Here is a 25,730-nt window from a genome sequence, read left to right on the forward strand (position 1 = left end):
GCCAGGCATTGACCGCCTTGAACTTGTCAAGGTCTGTTGCAATGCCTTCGGCAGATACTGTTACATACTTCACTTTGGTCTGGCAGAATTGGCGCTTGTCCAATTACACTTTTAGCCCCACTTCCTCTAATCTTTAAAGGACCTTTAGAAGTCATGCTCATGCTCTTCCAATGTTTTTCCAAAGACAATCAGGTCATCCAGGTAGACAAGGACCTGATGCAGGTTCATATCACCAACAGCTATTACCATCAAGCTTCCATCTTTTTCCATCCAATCTTTTCCCCTGTGGCATACGCTCAAACTGATAGAATCCTAAGGGGAATATAGGCATTCGGACATAGCTATTTGGTAATAGCCACTTTTGAGGTCAATTACAGAAAACATTCTACACCCTGACAAACAATCGAATACATTGTCAATGTTGGGCATAGTATGCTGGTCTAGCACTGTTCGAGCATTAAGTGTGCAATAGTCTTTGAACATTCTTACGCTTGCATTTTTCTTTCAGGCTATTACAATAGGGGAAACATAGGGGCTTCATGATTCCTTGATGATGGCGACTTTCATAAGCTCCTGAATGTGTCTTCAAACATCATCATTGGGTATCTGTGGGTGCCAAAGAACTGGAGCACTCACGAAAGGGTCTAGAAGCCCTTGGTTGGAACCAAGCCCACGTCCCACCCGTGTAGTGAGAACACAGAAGCTCTTTCTGACAATACCTGCTTAAGTCTCTGGGCCCTATCTTGCACCCAGCGCAATTGACTTTGTACACCGACGCATGTGTCATTCCTATTTTGCACCTGTGCAAAGCGCGCTTTTCCCTCCACAGAAGCACGTCGCTAAACTAGTGAATGAACTTGCGCTCCCTGGGTGGTTCAGCGCAAAAAAGGAGGCGTGTTCCGGCGCAAACAATCCCTGGTGCTATTTTGCTGTTCCATTAAACAATTGCGCCACTAACCAGGAAAAAATAGTTTAAAGTCAGTGGCGCGTTGCGCATGTTATTCATATGCTATTTTAAGGGCGCATGCTTGGCCATAATCAATGTAGCGTGTGCACAACGCGCATACACTTTGCTCATGTAATCTACACAGATGCAACAGTTATTTTTGCAAATCATAAATTGTTACACTAAAAAAATATTAATACATGAGATGACAGAAATCATTGTGGTGTGCCACGAAGATGTGAAAAAACCTGTTTAACCGACGCTATTTTGGGTGGGTTTCTCCCATCCCCATACAACACAACTTCTCTGTCTTTCACTGCTCTTACAAGAACATCAGTCTCCTCGGCTGTGAACCGCTCCTGGCGTGCGCCTGGTAAATACGCCATAATAGCAATCCATAATGGAACTTGCGCACCTGCTTTTAAAGGGATTGTTGGATGACGCTCTGATTGGTTTATTTCACGTTACGCCCAAACCACACCTATGAATAATGAAGCTACTTCAGACCAACCCATTTTAGATTTGCGCCGGGCGCAAGAGCCATTTATCCCGCCGGGAAAATAGCAACAGCGCCGAGACCCGCCCACAAAGTTACTTGCGCTTCGCGCTTCGCGCTTTGACACTTGCGTTTCAGATCGTTAAAATAGGGGCCCATTGTTTCCTTGTTTCAGGAATGGGAGAGTCTCCAAAGTTAATGAAGTTTGTATCAATCTCTCCTGTCTTTGGGGCTAGGGATACCGGATGTGTTGGATGTAAGTAAACCACCCCTGTTCCTGCCGAAATCACTGTGTTCTTCAGAGGTTTATTATGTATTAGTACCGGGAAATGGTAGACATCCATTTCAGAATGTGGCACTACCATGGGCTATAGTAACACTCCAACCGGAAGCGTGGCATCTAGAGAAGCCTCTAGCAACAGAACCTCTTTCTCAATGGTTTGTTTAACTCTACCTTACAGATTGCCACACAATCCCCTCCTGGGGACAAGAAGCCAGGAACAAACCTCCTTACATTACCCACTCATTCATCTTCACTGGGGACCAGCTAAGCCAAACACTTGAAGAGGTTAGCATCGTTTTTTAAAATAACCTGTGTTTGGTCTGGACTACATGTTCCCAGACAGATCAAGGCTAAGACTGAAAGGATTTCCTGAGCCCCTGTGATTTCAGAAAGGGAACTTAATGTCTACCATCACATAACCCAAGCAGGGATAGCTGGACTCACTTAAGAAAGCTCCAAATGGCCAATCTTGTGATGGGGTTAATGGGAACGTCTGACAGATGCTGTTTATACCAGGCTTCGAAGATGATGGTTACTTGCGAGCCACTGTCTACTAAGGCATCACATGCCTGTCCATTGACTTTCAGCTGGACAACAGACATTGGGCCAACCAACCTTCTGGAAGTTGCCTTTGTTTTTGTATGTCTACTGCACTCCTCTTGACTGGACTGTCAGTTCTGTCTTTGGCTCAGGTAAAAGCAAGTCTCTACCTTTCGCTTTTTTCGGTGACTGGATTAATCTTTGAATGAGTTTGGCTTGATTTTTTTATTAGAATTTTTGCATTTTGCAGCAAAGTGTCCACTTTCTCCACAGCGGTAGCAGTAATATTCATCTGCACCATTGGACGTAGTTAGGCTTACCTGTTATTCTCCACAGGTAAGGAGCCATAAGGGGAAACAGGCTTTTTACTTTTAATTTTCTGTTGTAATATTTTAACCCATTTTTTTTCCCTCTAGGAAACGTATAAAAAGATCCCGGAATGACAAGAAATTGAATGACTTCCCTCCAAGGAAAAAGAGGACACTAATTTCTTCATGAGCAATGGGACTGGATTTGAAAAGTTTGTCCACAAGAGTAAGTTTGAAACTCTGCTGTCTGTTTCAGAAGGGGGAAATCTGGGGTATGTTGTGGTAAAATAAATAAATAAATAAAATACCTCTTCACTCAACACAGAGCAAACATGGAAAAATACCTTAAAGTCTCCAGTAAGAAAAGTGTGTCTCACCTCCTTGCTTTAAATGTCCATCGATTGTGGTGATTTCCTCAGGGCCAAAGGCATTCTGAGCACTCCCATTAACTCAGAAGTCTTTCTGGAATCACCCTCCTCTGAAACTACCACAGATCTTTGCGCTGACGACTCGTCAACAATCTGAGCAAGACAGATATTGCTCAGAGTTATTTCGCTGTATTAGTAAATGGTGGCTGGGATAAACACAACCAGGATTATTTTGTGAAGCAATCATTCTCTGTAGTATAAGTTTCAGTTCTCATTTTGACAACATGCTACAGAAACAATTTTAACACAGCATTTTTAATGCTAAATTTTTGTAAAATTACACCAGATAATCACACATTATTCTCCCTCGTGCTTCCTAGTTAAAGTTTGCTCTTCATTCTTCCCACCCCCTTCACCTTAACCTAGGTCTCTGTTTGGACACCAAACATGGACAAGTGAACACGATTGGTTGAACAATAGCAATGTCAAAACACAAAAATGAAAAATAAATAAATACCCCATTAACTTAATAACAAACATAGTTACTTATTCACCAACATATACATTATAATGTGCACATAAAATAAATGTATGCAAAAAATTAAATCGATCACAGCAATAGCAAAGTCCTGTCCTACAATTTCTATTCTTCAAGAAGCTTTTTGACTCTGATATATGTCACAATAGTGAAGAAAGACTACTGCAATTAATGCATTATCTCATTAACAATCTTCCCTGGTGACGTATGCTAAAAAAATAGGCTGCAAGCTCGCATTCATAAAGTCTCAGTCCAACCAGCAACCGATGGATAGATCCAATTTCAATAATCCGTTGTCACAATATGAAAGAAAAAAATGTCACGTCTGTTTCATTATGACTTTAATGTTGAAAATGTGATTTAAAAAAATCATGTTATTTCAGAATACAATAATATTAATTAATAGAACAGCTAAAAATCTGTCAGCATTTGTAGAAATTAACACTAAATTAATGAATGCTGTAAAAGTATTCTCTGTTCATATTATTAAATTGAATAATAATTCAAATTCAATAAGTTGGTGCCCCACTAGCCAATTCTTTTGGCAGATTTTTAGCCATTTACAAAGTTGTTTGGGAATCAGAGGAAGTTGGTGAGTGGATAGTGGAAAAATACTTTCTGCTGAGTTAATGGTCCTGCAGACTTTATGACAAGATCCACCTTGTCTGAAATTTTCACTTGCAGGTAATAAAAAATCACAAAAGCATGAATTTTGTAAGCTGCCCCAAGTTTATTGCATATTTCTAGGATATTGGCTGTTGCACTACTGCCTTATTCTGTATGATCATATTCTACACCCATCCCTTAATCCTACCCAAGACCTAAACTTAACAACTAACTTACTAACTATTAATAAGCAGTAATTAGACATTTATTTAGGCAAAAGTGGTAGTAAATAGTTAGTTAATAGTGTGAATTGGAGTCTGTATCTAAAGTGTGACCGCAGATGTTCTCCAACTGAAACCAAATACACATACACTGAAATCTACAGCAGAATTAACACCAATTCCTGAAAGAAAGAGGGCACAGTAATTAATTGTTAACTGGTTTATTGGAATCCCTTGATGTTTCTGCAAACACAGTTATGGCAAGATTTGCAACAAGATATACAGTTTAGAGGAACTAGTTGCATCTGTCTTTTGCTCATGTTGAATATTTCTGTACTGAGGAGATTTGCTAACAAGTATTGTACAAAGCACTGATTTAAAAAAGGGAAAAATCAAAATATGAACAGGAAATGCTCTTTTGTCACAAAAGAGATATGGCTTTGTCACTTCAAACAATGTATAACACACAGATTCAGGTTTATCCCCAAAAAAGAAATATCAATATCCATTAACACATATGTGTTAATGTTCACACAAGATGTGATCTGTGGGTTTTCACTAGTAAGCTGCATTTTATTCTGTTTCAACATATTGGTTTACCTTGACCATGCTTTGCCCTTATTTTGCACAAAGGTGCTGCTTGGTGGTAATGTGATTTGTACAAATGCATAGTTTTACATGTTAGACTCCCCAAAAACACATCTAAAAAGTCTTATGTAGACTGTCAAAGCTGAAGTTACAAGCAACCCAAAAGCATCCCGTGGATCCACACCAACTTTTAGTATTTCAAGCTTCATCATTTGGTGATGGAATAACGCAAATTGCTAACATGCTGCAACAAGCATGGCAATTTATATTCTCTTAAGCTGCTGATAGACATCTGAATTCATATCAGGTTGTTCAGGTTCATTTGTGATCCCTGTCCTATAGTTCTGTCTTTAGATTTTTCTTACATAAATGTTGATTTATACTCTTTTAAAAAATTCCATATATTTTTCATATACTCTATAAATAATAATATAGAGCCTTGCTAGTTCTCAAGACATCAATTACTTGTGAAACACTGATTAAAAAAAAAAAAAAAAAATTAAAAATCTTTTCTAACAGTGCAAAATGAAAGAGTTCAGTTTCAATGTTTTTTTTTGTTTTTTTTTTTTTTTTTTTTGTTTTTTTTTTTTGCTTGGTTTGATTTGTTATGTATATATTTACTTTAAAAAATCTGGGATAAAAAAATGTTGGCAACCAAGTATTTTTCATTTCAGCATAATATAGCTAACCTCTGAAGTGAGCACTGTGTTGTGTTTTTTGTTAGGCGAAGCAATGGGGAAAAACACAAACATACAATTAGTTCACATTACTACAGACCAAAATGACAAGTTTAAAGTTAGTGACATTCAGGGAGTAAACAAGTCTCTCTTGCTGTGAAAAGTAAATATAAAATAAACGTATATTCATCATGCTCTCTGGGCCTTACTCTGGATTCTGACCGACTGTGGGCAGTCAGTAACTGTTAAGGGGAAAATGTGTGAACTTCATCCCAAATTCCGACAAATATTTAATATAGAAATGTTCCATACAACTCAACATAATAATTCACTGATTTATTTACAATAGATACTGTTAAATGGTAACTTTTGTGAGAAAAAAAGGCACAAGTTTCCCTTCTTAAATACACTGTAAACATCTTTTCAAAAAGCATGCATAAACAGTTCACTTTACAAAAGATCTCATATACTCTTTTTAGACAAATTACTAATATATTGTGTCCAGCAAAATAGAATCTCTCAAAAATACTTCACATCCTATGAACCTTTTAACATGTATTCTTTTATATGTATATATCTGTGTATTTAAAAAAGGGAAAGGTTGGGAAAAAGAGACTACTGTAAATACCTTTGCAACATCTAGTTTTAGGTCCATCAAAAACTTTCAACATACAGTGTATTGACAGGTCGGTGAAATGGGATTTGCCTGGGTACCACAGATTGATTGATTTGTTCTTTTTGAACTATTATAATTATGATTTTTGACCTCCAACAGTCATTTACCACCAACCAGCTACATCACAAAGGCAAACATCAAAAGTTCTTGGACCTTTCCAGTTCACAAACATCCCAAACTGACCCCCACCCACCCCCAAAAGCACATTACGTAACCAACACAATAGCAGAACATCTAATATCCCAATTGTCACATTATCGTGTCTGTGCAAATCAAAATCAGCCAATAGGATCATACTAATCCTATCACAGAGAAAACCAACAATGCCCTCTCAAAACTGAAGCTTTTTTTGTGCCTTTAAGAAATTTGAGAGAAACCGAAAAACAAATACACGCACACAAACGCACAAAACGCACACAAACCTTCATTGTCCTCAGACTCACAGCATTTTAGAACAAGCAGTACCTCTTTTGATTCCATCAGTAGCACAGTGGGGTTATGAAACAGTGGTCCAAATTCCTTTTTTAGATACAATTCACTCAAGTACTCTCAAGTCGACTGGTATTTTCCCAAAATAGCTATGTTTTAATTGCAAGGTGGTTTAAATCAAAAACTTTCTATGTACAATGTTTGAAAAATATGCCTACAAGCAACAATTATAATCATAAGATACACATATATTGTGTGTTTTTATGAGCAGGTTACTGTTATTGTTGTTTACTAATATGAAAGCTGTATGCTTCAAAAAAGCTGATTAATCCCATACTGTATCTAACTGTACATGTGCTGCTACTGAAAATGTTCTACTTTTTACGTTAAGAAAACAGAAGCACCTTGTTAGAAAATGGCTTCTAGCTGGATTGATTCTTGGAAACAAAACAAAATCTTTACAATCGTATAAAATGCTTTTCTCCTCTGGAACTGTAAATTAGTACTGTATTTTCCTTATCGTCAAAAGGGAGCTGGTTTAGTGACAGCTTAGGTACAATTTCCTAAATTTGCTACAGTTCTAGCTTGCACACAAAATGTGGCATGTGTGTTTGCGTGAGCTTCATTTTTTACAAGACGAGCCATAATATTTGCTGTATTGCAAATGTAAAAAAAAGAAAAAAAAAAAAATATATATATATATATATATTTCTTCATCAAATAGCATTTTTGTCGAGCTGCCATTTTCAGCTTATCGATCATCGGGACACCATAACACTCCATCAGTGTGGCCAGTACTCTCTATGTAAACACTTCAAGTCATCAAAATATACATTGATGCCATTTTTGCAGATAAATTTAGATTTGATTCTTTCTTCAATAACTTTCACGCACAAATTAGTCACAATTCGTCTTAATTTAATGTATTGTAGCCCTTGGAATATGTCCTGTCCCATTTCTTCTTTGTAAACACCCCAATTTAATCTTCTTTACATGCAACTGATACGGTCGTGGACATATTTTTTAATCAGTTATAAAGAGCAGTTTTCATTACTGAATCTCTAATTTTACGAGCGCCAAATTTTGGGCAAGTTACATAAGAATGCAATGGTATTTACTGGCAGACTGACAGGTCTCGGAGTCAAGGATATGTCTAGTACGTGGGCCCATTTTACTGCGTGTTTGTGTGTGTGTGTGTGTGTGTGTGATGTATTCACATGTGACTGTGCACTATAGCTTTACCAAAGAATATGGCTTCATATCCATATAGAACATTGTCAGCATTGTCTTTGGGGGTAAGAAACGCACTGTCACATGAAATATGAGTTCTTCTTCTCTGTTGGCCGGGTACAGAGATCACTCTTTGCCTTCCCTCACTACGCAAGCCTTATATGGCTTTAAACCAAGCCTCTTGTTACGCCTTGCTTTGTGCATAGCGGGCTTGCTCTTGTTTGCTCTCTGAGGGCTGGCTGTCCTCTGTTTTTCCTCTCATTTGAACCTTCATTTTTCCCTCCTTTTGCAAGCTTTCAGTCATTTCTTATGAAAGTAGAGGGTGTTTGTTAGGCCTGATTCCACCTTTGGTATCTGGTCACTGATAATTTCCACAAGCATCTCGGGGAATTCGACCTTCAGAGCCTGGGATTCACGGAAAGTGTAGAAACAAAAGTCCAACAGGCTCCCCACAAGCTGTAAAGAGAGAGAGAGAGAACACTTCTGTCAAAGGATCTGTCATATTTAATTCAAAATGACAGTGCTTTTCATTAATGTTCTAGTGAAACATGAGTCTGGGTAAACATGTATTGATGTATTAGAAAAGAAAAGACAGTAGAGCAGCTGAGCTCATTAATGGATGCTCAGTCTAACTGACCAAAGCGCTTTTAGGCAGAACTTGTTTCTCTTCATCTTACAAATTAATAAATCAACACTGCTGTCAAGTGTTCTTTGCCCTCAAGTGCAATTCAAAATGTCTTTTCCAGTACTTTTGTGTGCTATTACAAAATATTGAGCTGGCAGCAATGCAAAAAGTGATTAGAAATGAACAGCTCTCAGAAGTGAACTGCGGCTCTCATCTCTCAGTGGCAACATGAAGGACGGCAGTTTTTCATTTGAATGCACACTTGACATAACTCTTTAATAATCTACAGCTACCTTTTAAACATTAATGTTTTTCAGCTTCTAATCACATAAACATTTGTGAGTCACTTCTTGTGGATACATCAAATGCTGGGTTAAAAACAACCCAAGTTGGGTTGAAAATGGACAAATCCAGCAATTGGGTTGTTTTAACCCAGCGTTAGGGTTAAATGTTTGCCCAACCAGCTGGGTAGTTTTATTTAACTCAACTATTTTTTAAAAATTACTGTATTGCTTAATTAAAATTAACCCAAAGTATGTTGGAAATGAACATTTTATTAATGTTCAATGAATAATCATTAAACAATAAACATTTATTAAATTGCTTATTGATACATTTATATTAATAAACTATTAAATTTATATTAATAAAATATTAAAGCTTATTAATAAACATTCACCTTTTGTCTATTATTGTTGTCTGTGCATCTGGTTTTTAATTTCCCAACAATTTTGGGTTCATTTTAAGCTAGCCATATAGCATTTTTTAAATAATAGTTGGTTTAAATAAAACTACCCAGCGGGTTGGGCAAACATTTAACCCAACCGCTGGGTTAAAACAACCCAATTGCTGGGTTTGTCCATTTTCAACCCAACTTGGGTTGTTTTTAACCCAGCATTTTTTAGAGTGATAAATATCAGCTCATTCAGAATATTAAGCTGATATTTTTGAGCTGTTTGATTTAGGTATGTATTTATGTATATATATATATATATATATATATATATATATATATATATATATATATATATATATATATATATATATATTTGTCAGAATGGGGTCTCCGCTTACTACAGATACTATCAATAAAGCTGATGATTTCTGCTTCTTGAAAGAAACCCTATAAACTCTGTCCCATTTATTTACATCAGGGTTTTTGGGGTCCAGGAACCCCCATGGATGTTTACAAGATATTAAATATGTTTAGCGCAAAAATGTATCCTGTCATAAATCATGAGATTAATCACAACCTATTAATAATTTTTAACAATAAGAAAAAACAAAGCTTAATTATCTTGCATTAATAGTGGGTAAAGAAACAGTGAACATAATAGAAAATGTTTTCAGGATAATGATTTAATAATTTCTTGTGGCTTTAATGCAAAAGCCAATTATTTAATTTTGTCAACAACATGTTTTGTATATATATATATATATATTGTATATGTATTTCTCACACAGTATAAATAGATCTTCATTCAAGAACATAAACTAACTATGCTTTAGAAAGTTGGAAAATCCCCATTTCAAAATCCCTATTTAAATCAGTAATCTTAAAACTGCTTTGCTTGAACGTTATTTAAAATTAAATTTAGCATATTATGACATCTTATGGAAATCATATGAGGTATTTCTTACATGACAGGGATTAGTTTGGGGAGGTACAGTTAGGATTTCTAGATATGTATGAGTGCCTTCTTGACAAAGCAATAAGCTTAATAGACTTACTCTGGATAATTTGATCAGATTTGCATCTGACTTTGATCTATTAGCCGATAACAGGGGAGTGTTTCGACTTACTTCATGCATGGCGTCCAATAGCTTGGTGAGCTGGAAGAAGCGCTGCCATGTCTGGCCGGAATTGTTAGTGGCTTTTCCAACTGAGCGGCGGAGCTCCTTGATGTAATTCACCCGCATCTCCTCAAATGCCCCTTGGTTCTTCAGACCATCTTTGGGCACTGTCAGTAAAAAGGGATGTCATTTTGAAAACAGTGGCCAGTAGTAGTGAGTAAAACAACACTTATAAGTTGCATCTGTCTGTCTGTCTCTTTATTCATCCTTCCATCTAACCTGTCTGTGTCGCAGTCTACCTTCTCAGGTGATTAATGTTCCCTTGTGTGAAGTTTTTCAGGATTAACTTGATCAAAGTACTGAAAAGTACTTTCACTTTTGGCAGATGAGATATAGAATCTCATTCAGGCTGAAGGGAGTAATTCTCTCCTATCCTGTAGAGAGCAAGTGCACTTATGGCCTACAGCCAACCATGTGAAATGACATTCAGCTTCTGGACAGCTGAAAAAGAAACAGTTCATCCTCACCCTCGTTCTACCCATTTTATAACAACATGCAAATGATGTCTGTTCTGATGAAATTAGTAATTTTGTTGTGTCTTACTGACTGGCTAATTGAATTGCTTAATTTCTGTTTGTCTCAATGTGATTTTGATAATAACAATCAACTTTTGCAGACAAAGCATTATGTTTTAAAAATCAATTACCTAGTGGCACCTTAAGGTTGTAGTGATAATTATGGAAAACTTTTAATTAAAAAAAAGTTTTTATTAAGATGCAAGAACCAACATCATTTTATAATACTCTGCATTGCCTTAAGACGCAAGCATGTTCCCAATTCTTAGCACGGAACTAACTAAAATGATTACACAATTTGTTAACATTAGCAAAATTACAACAAGAAGTCCTTCATGATGCTCTCAACTCTATGTGTTGAATGAAGAGCACCTCTGTTCATTGGGGTGTGTTAACCCGCAGTCACCTCCCCCTGTTTTCTTCTCTCCCACTGACCCACATCCAGCCTCATTAGCCACAGGCTGCCATTTAGAGCACCAGTGAATAAAAGTGGGATGATTACCCCATGCTAATTGGTGTCTTGTCAAAAGAAATAAATTATTCTGCCAGTAGGATCTGTCATTTTGTTGACATAGGAAGAGTCAGTCAAAGAGCTTTGCCGTATGCACGGCTACGATGAGTCAGATACACTGGTTAATGCAGTATTCTGTAGATTAACATAAAACTGATGCTATTGATAGTTGCAACTTGAGATGTGGAGATACAGAGAGTTCAATAAAATTAAAGGCATAGTTCACCCAAAAATGAAAATTTGATGTTTATCTGCTTACCCCCAGGGCATCCAAGATGTAGATGACTTTTTTTCTTCAGTCGAACGCAAATTATGATTTTTAACTGCAACCGCTGCCGTCTGTCAGTCAAATAATAGCAGTGATTGGGAACTTGAACAATAAGAGTCGAAAAAACTTCCATAGACAAATCCAAATGAAACCCTGTGGCTCGTGACGGCACATTAATGTCCTAAGACACGAAACGATCGGTTTGTGCGAGAAACCCAACAGTATTTATATAATTTTTTACCTCTAATACACCACTATGTCCAACTTCGTTCAGCTTCCGGCTAGTGAGGTCTGATCGCGCTCTGACGACGGAAGTGATGTCTCGCGCTCATTGAAGTATATGGGCGAGACATCACTTCCGTCACCAGAACGCGTTTTTTGACCTCACTAACAGGAAGCTGAACGAAGTTGGACATAGTGGTGTATTAGAGGTAAAAATTATATAAATAATGTTCGGTTTCTCGCACAAACCGATCGTTTCGTGTCTTAGGACATTAATGTGTCGTCACGAGCCGCAGGTTTTAATTTTGATTTGTCTAAGCAAGTTTTATTTACTGTTATAGTTGAAGTTCCCATCCACTGCTATTATTTGACTGACAGATGGCAGCGGTTGCAGTTAAAAATCATAATTTGCGTTCGACTGAAGAAACAAAGTCACCTACATCTTGGATGCACTGGGGGTAAGCAGATAAACATCAAATTTTCATTTTTGGGTGAACTATCCCTTTAAGGTCAATCAACAACTTGTGACAGTGTTACCACACACACAAAAAAATCAAGGTAACGGTGATGCACATAAAATGGAAATAAATGGGGCAATTTTGGGGAGGTTTTAAAAACAAATGTAAAGCTTACAATATTATAAATGTACTAATTCTCCAGTTAAAACATTGTCATGGCAACACCTTAAAATTGCATATATGTCTTTACACAAAGATTACTAAGCTTTTTTTTTTCATACTAAAACTGCACATATTGACTTGCATATTGTTTACATCTTGATATACTATTAAAATGTGTATTTTAATGTTTACTGATTGGCCACATTAACTGTAAAAGGGTTTTTTTTTTTTTTTGAGAAAGGGACAAAGTCTAAATTTATTTTTCTTGGTAATTACATTAAGTGCTGTTGATTAAGCTTAATTTAGATTATTCATTAGGGCTTTTCACAGTGCACTTAACCCCGGGTAAATGAACTTTTCACACTTGTAATTCAGAAGTAGGGTTAGCACCACAAAATATAAAACTAAGTAGCATTATTTTTAAAGAAATAGGAAAGGCAAACTGTTGAAGCTTTTAAATGATAAAAATACCATTTTTAAGAAAGCTTAAATAGAACTTTCCACACTGAGCTTAATTTTCTTTCGAATCACCGTTTTTAACCCTGGGTAAAGGAATGTTTCACACTTGTAATTTAGAAGCGGGATTAGCACTGCTTTTTACCCAGGATTATAAAACCCTGCTCCGGAGCAGGGTTAGCACCGCCTTTGTGGTGTTAATCTCGTATTGAAGTGCCAAACTTGTACAGTGTGAAACGATGCAGTGTTTGAATGTTACAGCTAGACGCTTAGCAACAAACAACCAATCACGTGCCTCATATTTGCCTGCTTTGGACAGTCACGGAAACACTGCGCATTTTATATAAACAGTAAATAGAGTGTTTAAGAGGAAAATTGTCAAATGCTGACAGAAAACACGACAATTTGAGTGAAGAAGAGACTGTTTCATTATTACCTTTATAGTCTGAAATGTCCATTCAGTATAAACTCGACAGTACAGCTGGCAATACAAGGATGCGCAATGCAAACAGTAAATGTAAAAACAGCTATGTAAACCAGTCACGTACTGCGTTTATCCAGTCAATGACATTGACACGGCAAATATGCAAATATGAACGTTAACCCAGGTTTTAGGAATGTACAATGTGAAACGTCAGCTTAGGAATACACAGGATTAATTGTTAACCCTGGGTAAATTCTGAGCAGTGTGAAAAGTGAAGCAAGATAACTCAGGATTCCTTTTACCCAGGGTTTAGAGTGACACACGTGTGAAAAGCTCTTTTAAATAGTTCACCCTGGTTATTCTAAACTCCTGGTAAACGGAATCCTGAGTTATCTTGCTTCACATTTCACACTGCTCAGAATTTATCTATGGTTAACAATTCATCTAAGGGAATCGTAAAATGTCATTTCACACTCTACATTCCAACAATTCTTATTTGCATATTTGCGCTGCCAGTGTCATTGATTGGATGAACGCAGCACGTGACCTGTTACATCCGACTGTACTATTGAGTTTATACTGAATGTACATTTCAGACTATAAAAGGTAAGAATGAAACGGTATCTTCTTACTTAAATTGTGGTGTTTTCTCTCATCACTTGACATTTTTCCTCTCAAATGCTGAATTTACTGTTTATATACAATGCAAGTTATTTCTGTGACTGTCCAAAGCGCGTGAATATGAGGCATGCGATTGGTTGTTTGTTGCTAAGCGTCTAGCTGTAACATTCAAACACTGCATCATTTCACACTGTACAAGTTTGGCACTTCAATACGAGATTAACACCACAAAGGCGGTGCTAACCCTGCTCCGGAGCAGGGTTTTATAATTCTGGGTAAAAAGCGGTGCTAATCCCGCTTCTAAATTACAAGTGTGAAACATTCCTTTACCCAGGGTTAAAAGCGGTGATTCGAAAGAAAATTAAGCTCAGTGTGGAAAGCTCTATTTAAGCCTTCTTAAAAATTGTATTTTTATCATTTAAAAGCTTGAACAGTTTACCTTTCCTATCTCTTTGAAATTAATGCTAGTTAGTTTTATATTTTGTTATATAATGCAAAGGCATTACATAAAAAAAAAAAAAAAAAATCGATATACGTTGATGAAAATGGATGTAAGATTCACTCAACAAAAGACATATAAGACTTATAGACACCTTATATTTTATAGACATACTGCTTTTTGCACAATAGCAGCATCTGTGAGAATATTTATTTCCTAGTGTCTGGGTCTACCACAAACCAAAAAAAAGGTTAAATAATGGACTTTATTAAAAAAAATAAAATAAATGGGGGGCAAAAAACAAGAGGGGATTTAGTTTAGTGACTCACTCTTTAGCAGGTCAACGCTACCATTGCAAATAAGGTCATGTGAGAGCCTGCAGGGCTTCTGAAACCTTAGCCAAGGTCAAAGAGGAATAACAGCCTCTCTGTCTCTCTCTCTCTCTCTCTCTCTCTCTCTCTCTCTCTCCACACTACAGCTGCCCTGGAGCCTCACAGTAGAAGGCATGACACAACAACTTTATAGCAAAGCAAAAAACACTGATAACACATCAAAATGAACCAAAATAAAACATCTCTGAAAATGTTGCATTATTAAAATTAAAACATTAAGCTGTAATCATACCATAAGATAACATGCCAACAAAACAGCATTAATAGAAACAAAGCATTTGCATATAAAGTAGATCATAACGAAGCGCTCTAATCCACAATTATTTGTATAATGGGTTGATTTTCCAGTGAAATACAGAAACCAGTTTATTTATAAAACAAAGCAGCTCTTCCCAGCGTATCTCATATATTGAACAGTATGGCAATTTTTTTTGCCCCTAAAACGGCAATGACATACATAAGCTCCATCCATCATCAAATTTTATGTTTAAGTTGATTTTATATCAGGAAAGGGTTTTTTTTTTTTTTTTTTTTTAGAATCGCTCCATCAAAATCTTCAGCTCTTCAATTATGTACCATTCCTGACTACACTTCTCCGGTTCTCCCTCCTTCCATGAAGCTCTCTTTTTGGAGAGAAAAACACCAGCTCCTGGAGCAGTGCCCATCTCCTGACTGAATTTTATTAAGTACAGCAGGGCTCTCTGGAAAGGCTCCAGAGGATCAGCAAGTGGTTGTGCATCCCAAAATCTATCCTGTATGAGAATTCAGAACTCAAACTTTACCTCGGTCTCATATGCTGTAAGCCCGGGGGTGCATTGGCTGTTGTGCCTGTCTACCTGATCTGAGTGTGTGTGCTGATCTGAGTATCTTGTACTGTATATGAGAGATGAACTGATCTAGCATCCAAAAGGCTTATTATATTATATTATATTATATTATATTATATTATATTATATTATATTATATTATATTATATTATATTATATTATATTATATTATATTATATTATATTAAAATTATGACTATACCTAAATATGATTTCAACCACCCACGTTGTAAGGAAAGGAAAGTGTTTACAATTTGTTGTCTCAATTAATGTGATCCATTAAAGCTCATGATAATCTCACACACCCACATACTCAATTCAGGTACTAAAGGTAAATGTGGTGATAGAAGACATTCTTTCTTTCATACATTTGCTTATTTTCCTCTGTTGGCTGACTCTTGTTATGTTGTGGCTCTGTTTGAAACACGTGTAAAAGATGTGCACACAATCTCACCTGTGCTGAGCAGCAACAGGACCTTCATGGCAAGGAATTCCTCGTAAGTTAGCTGTAGACGGACAAACTCCTGGCTCACCTGCCGCATGCCCACACACAGATCATACATGGCTGATTGCCGCATACGTTCCCTGGTAAAGAAATTGAGAGGATTTGTAGTAAACAACGTGATTGTCGCATTGTTAAAAATTGCTATGGAAATATAGTTAAAAGAATACTTAAACAATTAAAAGGTACTTGAGGCACAATTTGGGGTTTATTAGATTACCACACTGGCAGAGCCCTTTGGAGAACCTCTACAGTCCCAAATTAACCACCATCTACTGCCAAATGCAAGTAAAAATAGGCTAGGGCAAATAAAAAAATAAAAAAAATACAACTGGCTGGTGACTTTATTAGGAATTGGAACATTATTTGTAACTGCAACATAAGCGATCCAACCATCTACTAATTAAAACAGAAATAACCAAAAGGATACATACCAAATATATAAAATTTATTATTTTCAACATAGACAATAATAAAAAATGTTTCTTGAACACCAAATCAGCATATTAGAATGATTTCTGAAGTGAGGAGCAAAGAGCAAGTAATGCCAAGGTCATGGGTTTGATTCCCAGGCAACACATGACAAAGTGTATACTTTAAAGGGTTAGTTCACCCAAAAATGATAATTCTGTCATTTATCTCACCCTCATGTCGTTCCACACCTGCAAGACCTTCGATCATCTTCAGAACACAAGTTAAGATATTTTTGATGAAATCTGAGAGTTATATGACTCGTCTGTAGACAGCAATATAATATAACACTTTCAAGTTCCAGAAAGGAACTAAAGACATCTTTAAAACAGTTGACGTGACTGCAGTGGTTCAACCTTAATTTTATGAAGCGACATTTTTGTGTGCAAAAACAAAACTAAAATAATTACTTTACTCAACAATATCTTCTCATCTGTGTCATTCTCTTACGCTGTTTATGTCCAGCGCCTCCAGGTTCTGTCAAAACAGAACACGCATTTGTCGTGCTGCTCACGTGAACCGCTTTGGCCAATACTGAACCGGCATTCGGACTTAAACACAAAAGCCTTCACTGTGCTTACTGCGTCAACTGTGTAAGGATAATGACAGGGAAGAGAAGAGATTGTTGAATAAAGTCGTTATTTTTGTTTTGTTTTTGCGCACAAAAAGAATTCTCGTCGCTTCATAAAATTAAGGTTGAACCACTGCAGTGACAGTTGACTGTTTTAACGATGCCTTTAGTACCTTTCTGGACCTTGAAAGTGTTGATTATATTGCTGTCTACGGACGAGTCATATACCTCTCAGATTTCATCAAAAATATCTTAATTTGTGTTCCGAAGATGAATGAAGGTCTTACGGGTGTGGAACAACATGAGGGTGAGAGAAATGACAGAATTTTCATTTTTGGGTGATTTAACCCTTTAAATACAGTGTAAGTCACTTTGGATTAAAGCCTCCTCCAAATGCACTAATGTAAATCTAATGAATTCTACCTTTATGGCCTAAAATAAAGAAAGCAATGTTCACAAAAGCTCCAAAAGATCACAGAATGGCTCAATTACAATGTCTTTTTATTCACAACTTTTGGTTTCATCTTGACACTTTCTTGGCTGGTTACTAATTTACAAGATAGCTTTGCTGATCTTCCAGTTTGTTTGTCTCTACATACGTGTCTGTCTTTCTGCATACCTGACTAGGTGAATACATGTACAGTATCTGTCTTCCAAAGCCGTCTAACCTGCTGTCATTCTGAGCACAGGTGTGTCTGCCAGAACTGATTCTGTCTTCCCATTCTTCCAGTCTGACAGATCTTTATTTAATATCCTAACCTTCCATCTGTTTTCAGATTAAATGAGAAGAGAGATCAATTCCTTGTTTCATTAGCTGTAAGAATGCCAGTTCATGGTGTCGTTACAGCAGCTTTTCTTATTATCCTTTTGATTTACACCATTCACAATCTCGCATAAATGATAGCTTTTGTTGAGAAAGACAGAAGGAAATGGCATTTATTGTGTCTCTTCTTTCAGTTGCTATGGAGAGCATTCCTTTAAGTGATTTTAATGAATATTATGAGAGGTGTGAAAGTTGGGAGAACTATACATACACTGTGGCCTGTCAGAGATCACCATACACATGTGTATTTCTGGCTCCTTTTGACATACTCTTAGAGGACACTGAAAAGTGTCTCACTCAAAACCTGGAAACTTTTGTTTCAAGGTAGACTGAAATGTTTTCGATCAATATCTTTTAAGGGCACTGTTGCACTAGTCCTGCAGTGCTTCTCAACTGGTTTTGCTATAGGACCTAGATTTTACCTTGCACATTCACAAACCAAAATGTCCTTAAAACCAAACATTAATATGTAATAATATAACAATGAACTGCCTCGATCCCAGTATATATAAAATTATTAATGCCTTAGGATGAATGGGAAATAGTAGTTTCTATATGTCTGCTTAATTGTTAATAATAATAATTAGGTCAGTACAAACCATTATTTAATGTAGTCTGGAAACCATTATTTAATGTAGTATTTGACCTTGTGTAGTTCATGGCTTTCAATAAGTCTTTGGGACTGTGCTAAAGGACTGCTAATTGTTCAGGCAACAAAGAAACGGAGCTCGTTCAGAACTGTCAGCATGCCAGAAAATATGCATGACCGTTTGTCATCAGGATGTGTGGAATTCGTGCATAAGGTGCTAAGCATATATTAATATGTAATCATACCTGTTAATTCAGTAAAGACAACTTTTGCCCAAGTTCTTTGGCACATACAATGAAGTACTCCAGTTTTCCTGCAGGGGTCACTATGCTCTATTTTTACGCTTCTCCCACTACACTCAATAAATGGACATTTAGCTTTAAAAAGAACACAATCACTCTCTTTCCACTCAACACTTCTCGTCGATTGTGCTGATTATGTGCCCCATTGACCCAACTCTCTGCCCTGATCAAACATTATCAAGAAGCGTTTATAGGGAAAGTGTATTTCCTAGCGGAGTAATTGAAGGGACAGGTTTGAGGTCACATTCGTACACCTGCTGGGAACATGTTTTGTGAGATTATCATTTTGTATGATTATCTTAACTTCTGTAACTTGAAGCACCAAATTCCTTTTCACCAGTTAGGGTTAACCTCAGGCTAATGCTTGTTGTGGTTTACTGAAAAGTTTTTTTTTTTTTTAATTACTTAAAATGTTTGGATGGATTTTGAATATTATGGAAATCAACATCTCTAAATGAAGTAAGCATGCAGTGTTGTGTGAGTTAGCTTACTCGTTGAAGACGAGGTCAGGGGCGAAGTAGAGCATTTGGGCGTTGGTGTGTTTGTAGGATCTCCAGCTGAGGGAGAAGGAGGAGAGACACATCCAGGAATACTGGATCAGCGTGATTTGGTCCTCAATGGGTAGACTGCGGAAACCTGGGGGGAAAAAAATAAAGGGCAAGTTAACACAGAGCGAAGAGACATATGGGATACTCGGGGGCATGACTTGCCCTAAAGCAGAGCTAATATTAAGCCATAACTGTGGGCTGTAAGAAACAAAACACAATCTACTATTCTCTGCTTTTGTTCACCCCCCAAAAAATTACTATGGTGCTTTTTTTTTTCTCCTTTTTTTTATTATTGGAGATTGACAGCCCTTTGTCACTATGAACATTTGTTATATGACAAAAAAATTCTAATTTTGTGTTCTACCGAACACATTGCAGCGTAAGGGTTCAGAATGATATGAAGGTGAATAAATGATGTTAGAATCTCCATACTATTCTTTTAAAAGAGACACTGTTTTCGAGTAAGACACATACAAGAAATGGATGTGGATAGTAACATATTGTTAGGAAAGAGAAAGTAAAGTCTTATTTACTTCTTTAGTTTAAGTAATGCGTATGGCTGTTGCCAACCTAACAGTGTAAGGTCGCTTCCTAGAGCTGCTGAAATTTGCTCACAAATGAAAAAGTCTTGCAATGCAGTTGCCACAATCAGGTTTACATGAATCGCTGAAGGTTTCCACTCATTGTCCTGTTGTCAAAGAGAATTATCAATACAGCCGACTGGTTTCTTGCCAAAACTCAGATTGAGAGCTGAGAAGTCACCCACAAGCTATAATTTCAGCCACATGAAGACACACTACAGTATAATCTTATCGGTGAAGCATAGACTATTTTTGGCTTGTCTGCAATAAGCAAATTCAGTATTAACTATAATGTCATGCTTATGAATGTTAACATAATATTTCTTTTGAGCAGTAACTTTCCAGGCAATCTCTGAGCATCCCTTGTGTTCTCTTTTCTTATAAATAATAATTTTCTCACATTATCCTTTTTTTTAAACTGAAATTATTGACAATGAAACTTGCACAAACTTACAAAACATCCTATTTTTCCCATCAAATTCTCATCCTTATAAGCTCTTTTTGATGCCTAAAGTGGCATAAAATCACATGTGAATCGCAGAACAATGCGGACATAGAACAAAATAACTAATAATGAACATCTGCAAGTCATCACTTGTAGAATGGCTGAGCGTGTAATGCATTGACTGCCCAAAGCCAGCCTGGAAAGTCTTTGAAAGTCGGTGAGCCAGTTTGCCCTGGTGTGTTTTCAGCCTTCTATTTATATATCCGGATATAGCAAGCAGACACCCTGGTATCAAATAATTGCAATACAGCAAATGACCGTCTTGTAGCAAGGTACCTTGAAAACTTAATTTGGAAAGGCAAAAACAGATTTTTATAAAATCACAATTAGATATTTAATATGAATCGTATGGGATGCTTTATTGTATAATACAGTATAGTGTGATTTATTCAACATATGCTAGTGATTCTCAATTAATCAATAAACTGTTACTACAGAAAAAAAATAACCTTTGATTCTTCTATATGATAAGCCAAACTACTTTTGACATGCTTTTGAAACTCACTTGGAGGCTTGTGGACACACATTACCATTCAAAAGTTTGGAATCGGTAAGATTTTTTTTTTTTTTTTTAAGAAATTAATACGTAATATTATTCAGAAATGATGCATTTAATTGATCAAGTTAGGAAAAGATTTCAAATAAATGTGGTTCTTTCTAACTTTCTGTTCATCAGAGAATCCTGAAATAAATGTTTTCAACATTGATAATAATAAGAAATGTTTCTTGAGCACCATATAAGCATTTTTGTAGACATGGCTGCTGAGAATTTAGCTTTGCCAACACTGAAACAGATTACATTTTAAAATATATTCAAATATAAAAGATATGTTAAATGAGCAATATCACACAAGTAGACGTGCGATATGGCTGTATATCAGCACGGCTGTGATTCGGCCATATGGTAGGTAATCACAGCGTGCTGATATACAGCCATATCGCACGGCTACGAGTGTGATTATTGCATTTATACAACAGTTCGACGGCACAAGTGTGTAAATAAATAAGAAATAACAACAGAGTGTCTTTAAAACCCTCTTTTGTGCAGAACTACTTTCTTCTGCCACGGATTCAAATCTCAAGTTTGACCAAGGCTCCGTTTCTAATTCTAAAACTAGTAATGAAGGAATGTTGAGTCCCTCCAATGAAACTCATTGTATTTTGTGCTGTATTATTGAGAGAGAGAGAGATTGCCTGAGCGAGCATTACCACAATATTATATCCATTATAAAATTCAGTTTGAATGTCCTCTGAGGAAAGCGATCTTTGTATTTGTCCTTTTTACAGTTAATGGAATTTTGCTAACAGTGCTAAAACAACGTCCATTGTTTACAAAAGTCCCTTTCAATTTAAGTCTCTTGCGACTGAGTTTGTCGCCATCTAATAGCGTATTAACTTTCCCTCAAGCCATATTACGCATTAAAGGATTTTTTCTCAATACCAAATACAACATATTATTTATATAAAATAATATTTATTGAACAACAATATTAAAATTAACAATCATAGCCATTATAATTGGCAATAGGAAATAAACACAATTGTACAATTCAGTCAAACATACAAAAGCAGTGCTCTACAGGATGTAAATTAAATATAGCCTAAATTCGATTTGCTCAAGAACAAGTAATAGATTAATAAGACCAAAGATTGCCCATGTAACGTACCCAAAATAAATGATATTTTATGCTTAAGCACTATAAGAGCCAGTGACAAAGCCCCGAAGCACTGGCCGAGATGAAGCTGTTCTCAGCTGGAGCACGAGCACTGAACGGCCGCTGACAGCCTGGAGCTACAGTAGCAACTCTAAATATGTCGAAACAAATTGTAAAATAGTTGCTATGATTAAATATGAGTCACATATTTCAGGTCTAAACAGCTACATTCTTGCCTAAAGAACTCTTAAAACTACAACAAGTGTAGTATTTGTAAAAAAATAAATAAATAAAAATATACAGTGGATTTGCTCATCCGCCATGACAGTCGCTTCAAGTGGAGTGATACAAACGGTGAAAAGGGAGGAGTGCTGTTATCACTAGAATATCGCACGGCTCTCAGCCAATCAGATTCGAGATCCAGAAAGAACTGTTGTATAAATGGTAATATTATTTCAGAATATCATTTTTACTGTATTCTATTCAAATAATTGTAACAGCTTTGGTGAGCAGAAGACACTTTCAAAAGCATGAGGTCAAGGTCAAGTGACAGTGCTTGTTAAAAGCATGAAGAATTAAGTGTGGGCTCAAGACATAGACCTTCTGAACTTGATTTATGTAAATTGTGTTTTGAAGATGATGACCCTACTATACCAAAACACCTGACAGGTCAAGGATTGTATGAATGACTGCATGGTCTCTAAGCACATTTCAGAGACCAACAGCTCAACTAATACTTCACATTGAACTACAGATGTTCAAATAAAGAGAAAAAAAAACAGAAGTGCAGAAGACCAAGATACAATCTGAGAAACAACCAAATTTGCCTTGGAATCATACCTGGAAGTACTTTGGCCCACTTGACCACTCGGATCATCTGTTTGCCGGCGAGCTGGTTGAGGCTGGTGAGCAGGTGGTCGGTTGTGTCGGGCTGTGTGTTATCATATCCAGCGAACACAACTTCAGGCTCTATGAGCTCCAGAACGCTACACACGGACGGTGACAGAAACGGTGCTACCGTGGGGACGTGGGGGACGAGAGCGGTGGACGAGCTCAACTCTTTCTCAGAAGTCAGAAACGGAGGTCCATCCTTTGAGTTCTGCAGGGAAGAATCCTCGCTAACGCTCTTCATCTTTCCCAACTTTTTGGACTTTCGTGCTGAGAAATAACAAACATGTATTATTAAAGCTGTTCGCTTCAGCAGCCTGATCCATTTTATGAATAATTACAAATTTATGTAAAACATTGAAGGTTCTTAAAATGATTTATAAGAAAGATAAATAATTTGGAATGAACAAGATACTAATGAAAAGACCCACAGTGTAGTCTTTAAGCAGTGTTCTGAGACTGTTTCCATATCTGCAAGGAACTGGATATGATAGAAGTAATTATTGAAGTAAAGATGGATCTTATAGCAGGGATCACAGTTTAAATCCCTGCTGTATAGATGTGACCTCTTATGTAGTTCAGCAGGATGCTGTTAATTGACTGTGTGTGTGTTCCAATTTGATATTAATTGCAAGATTCCTGTGCCAACAGATTTCATATCACATCAGTAAGTGAGACTGAAGGTGGCATATGTGCTAGTCCCAATAAATGCTCAGATTTTGTTCTCTTGAAAACTTTGTGAAATATTCAGAGACTTTCTGATCTTTCAGATGCATAGTCATTTATTATTTTTAATCAAATACATCTATATCTTTCTTGATGAAAAACTGCAAAAAAAAAGTATATAATGATAAAAAATGTCTATCATCAGAACCTAAAATACACCTTCCTTTCCTTTACAGATCCAGGGATCCACAATATTAATTAACTCTATTACAATTAACAATATTAACTAACATTATCAGATCATATGCTATTCCCATTAAACTCCATAGGTTATATTTATTTATATATATATATATATATATATATATATATATATATATATATATATATATATATATATATATATATATATATATATATATATATATCCCAGCTTATGTTCTACAGTACCTTCATCGACTCCCGTTTGAATACCCTGGATTTAAAGTTCATGTCCATGTTATTTTATCAACTATCCAAATAGAAAAAAAGCAGAATGATAGATCCGTCTCAAGTGATGACGTCAAAGAAGCACCATATTTTTCATTCTATATTGGAACTTAATCAAAATGCAATTTAAGGTGAATATTAGGTTGTATTGCTTTCAAGATGCTCTCAAAGGACAAAATAGACAGAACATAGACATTACCGTGGGAAATCTTGTTTACTGAACTAAAGCTATATCCTGTAATTCAGTGATAGTAGAGGCTTTGAGATATATGACACAAAAATGTGTTAAACTTTATTTTTATTAACAAACTTTTTCCATAACAAACTGAAATTTAGCAAACCCACCATGTAAAAATGAGGCTTTGATCAGAGTTGGCCACATAAATCATGTGTTGTGATTCTACCAACATTACAGATGAACATAATGAAACTCCTCTTGTATTTGTGCTTGTGTTTTTGTCTGTTTCTAAATTTGGAATTACTAGTTACTAATCTTTGCCTAATGTGTCGTTTACATGGATGTTTGTTGAGGCTATACTGATTTCTAAATCAATATTTTTTTGTATTTTCAATATAATAATAAGGTTGTCCCAATCGGTTTGACCCTTGGCTAGCATTTGTTACACCAACAACCAAAATCTTTTTGAAATCAACCACTCTCTCAAAGTTTTAAACAGCTTGGTCATTTTTCCAGCTCACCGAGCACTGATCGTATTGTGTTGCAATTATATTGAAAACACAGATGTAGGTGAAGTACTTTTCAACATGTTCTTTTAAGTCACTTACCTTTCATTAAAAAATAATAATTTCTGTGGAACATTGTAAAGCTTCACTAAAAAGGCAGTCCCTCACATTCACAACAACACTTTTTTTTCTTTCTTATATTTTAAGATTAATGATCTCAGGTGTGCCGTATAATTGTTTCATAACATTTCACAACAGATTTTAGTCCCATAGTAAGTAAATTCAGTTACCTCCAAGATTCATCCCAGCTTGTAGGCACTTCCGTACTCTGCAGGCTGGGCAGTTTTTCCGCCGAATCTTGTCAATGATACAGTCATTCCTCCCAGCACAAAGGTAGTTGTGCTGACCTGCATAAAGAAAGACAAAGTGTTCAAAATCTCTATGTCTGTATCCATTTTTTCTGTTGCAATTGTAACAGAAATCAGGAATTAGTTCTCTCATGGTTCACATGGATAATGGGCTGTCAATTTAACATATTTTGTACATCTAATTATTAAAATAACATTATATATGCTTTTCTCTAGGGGCTTTTCTAAGAAATATTGATATTTAGGTTAATTTGAATAATTCATCGATATAATATTTATTCAACTAAATTTATTACGTAATACAAAAAAGACAGTCAGTCAATTACATGCATTAGTCAAATTGTGACCTTCGCAAGGACACTGATGCATTCTGGTCCTGGTGCACAGTCATCTCTTTGTGAGCATCTGA

The 25,730-nt window shown here is 36.2% G+C and overlaps 1 protein-coding gene across 2 annotated transcripts in view; it reads right to left on the reverse strand.

Moving 5' to 3' along the window:
• Positions 1 to 4,542: 4,542 nt before the first annotated feature.
• nr3c2 (nuclear receptor subfamily 3, group C, member 2) overlaps positions 4,543 to 25,730 on the reverse strand; it is a 91,830-nt gene continuing 70,642 nt past the window's right edge. For both annotated transcript variants that reach the window (XM_067405376.1, XM_067405377.1), the window contains exons 4-9: positions 25,244 to 25,360; positions 23,067 to 23,384; positions 19,429 to 19,573; positions 16,134 to 16,264; positions 10,335 to 10,492; positions 4,543 to 8,362 (exon numbers count right to left, since the gene is read on the reverse strand). In XM_067405376.1, coding sequence (XP_067261477.1) covers positions 8,207 to 8,362; positions 10,335 to 10,492; positions 16,134 to 16,264; positions 19,429 to 19,573; positions 23,067 to 23,384; positions 25,244 to 25,360 — 1,025 coding nt within the window. In that variant the 3' untranslated portion in view covers positions 4,543 to 8,206. The remainder of the gene's footprint in view (positions 8,363 to 10,334; positions 10,493 to 16,133; positions 16,265 to 19,428; positions 19,574 to 23,066; positions 23,385 to 25,243; positions 25,361 to 25,730) is intronic.

This window comes from Chanodichthys erythropterus, chromosome 12 (genome assembly GCF_024489055.1).
Source record: "Chanodichthys erythropterus isolate Z2021 chromosome 12, ASM2448905v1, whole genome shotgun sequence".
NCBI classification, from domain to species: Eukaryota; Metazoa; Chordata; class Actinopteri; order Cypriniformes; family Xenocyprididae; genus Chanodichthys; species Chanodichthys erythropterus.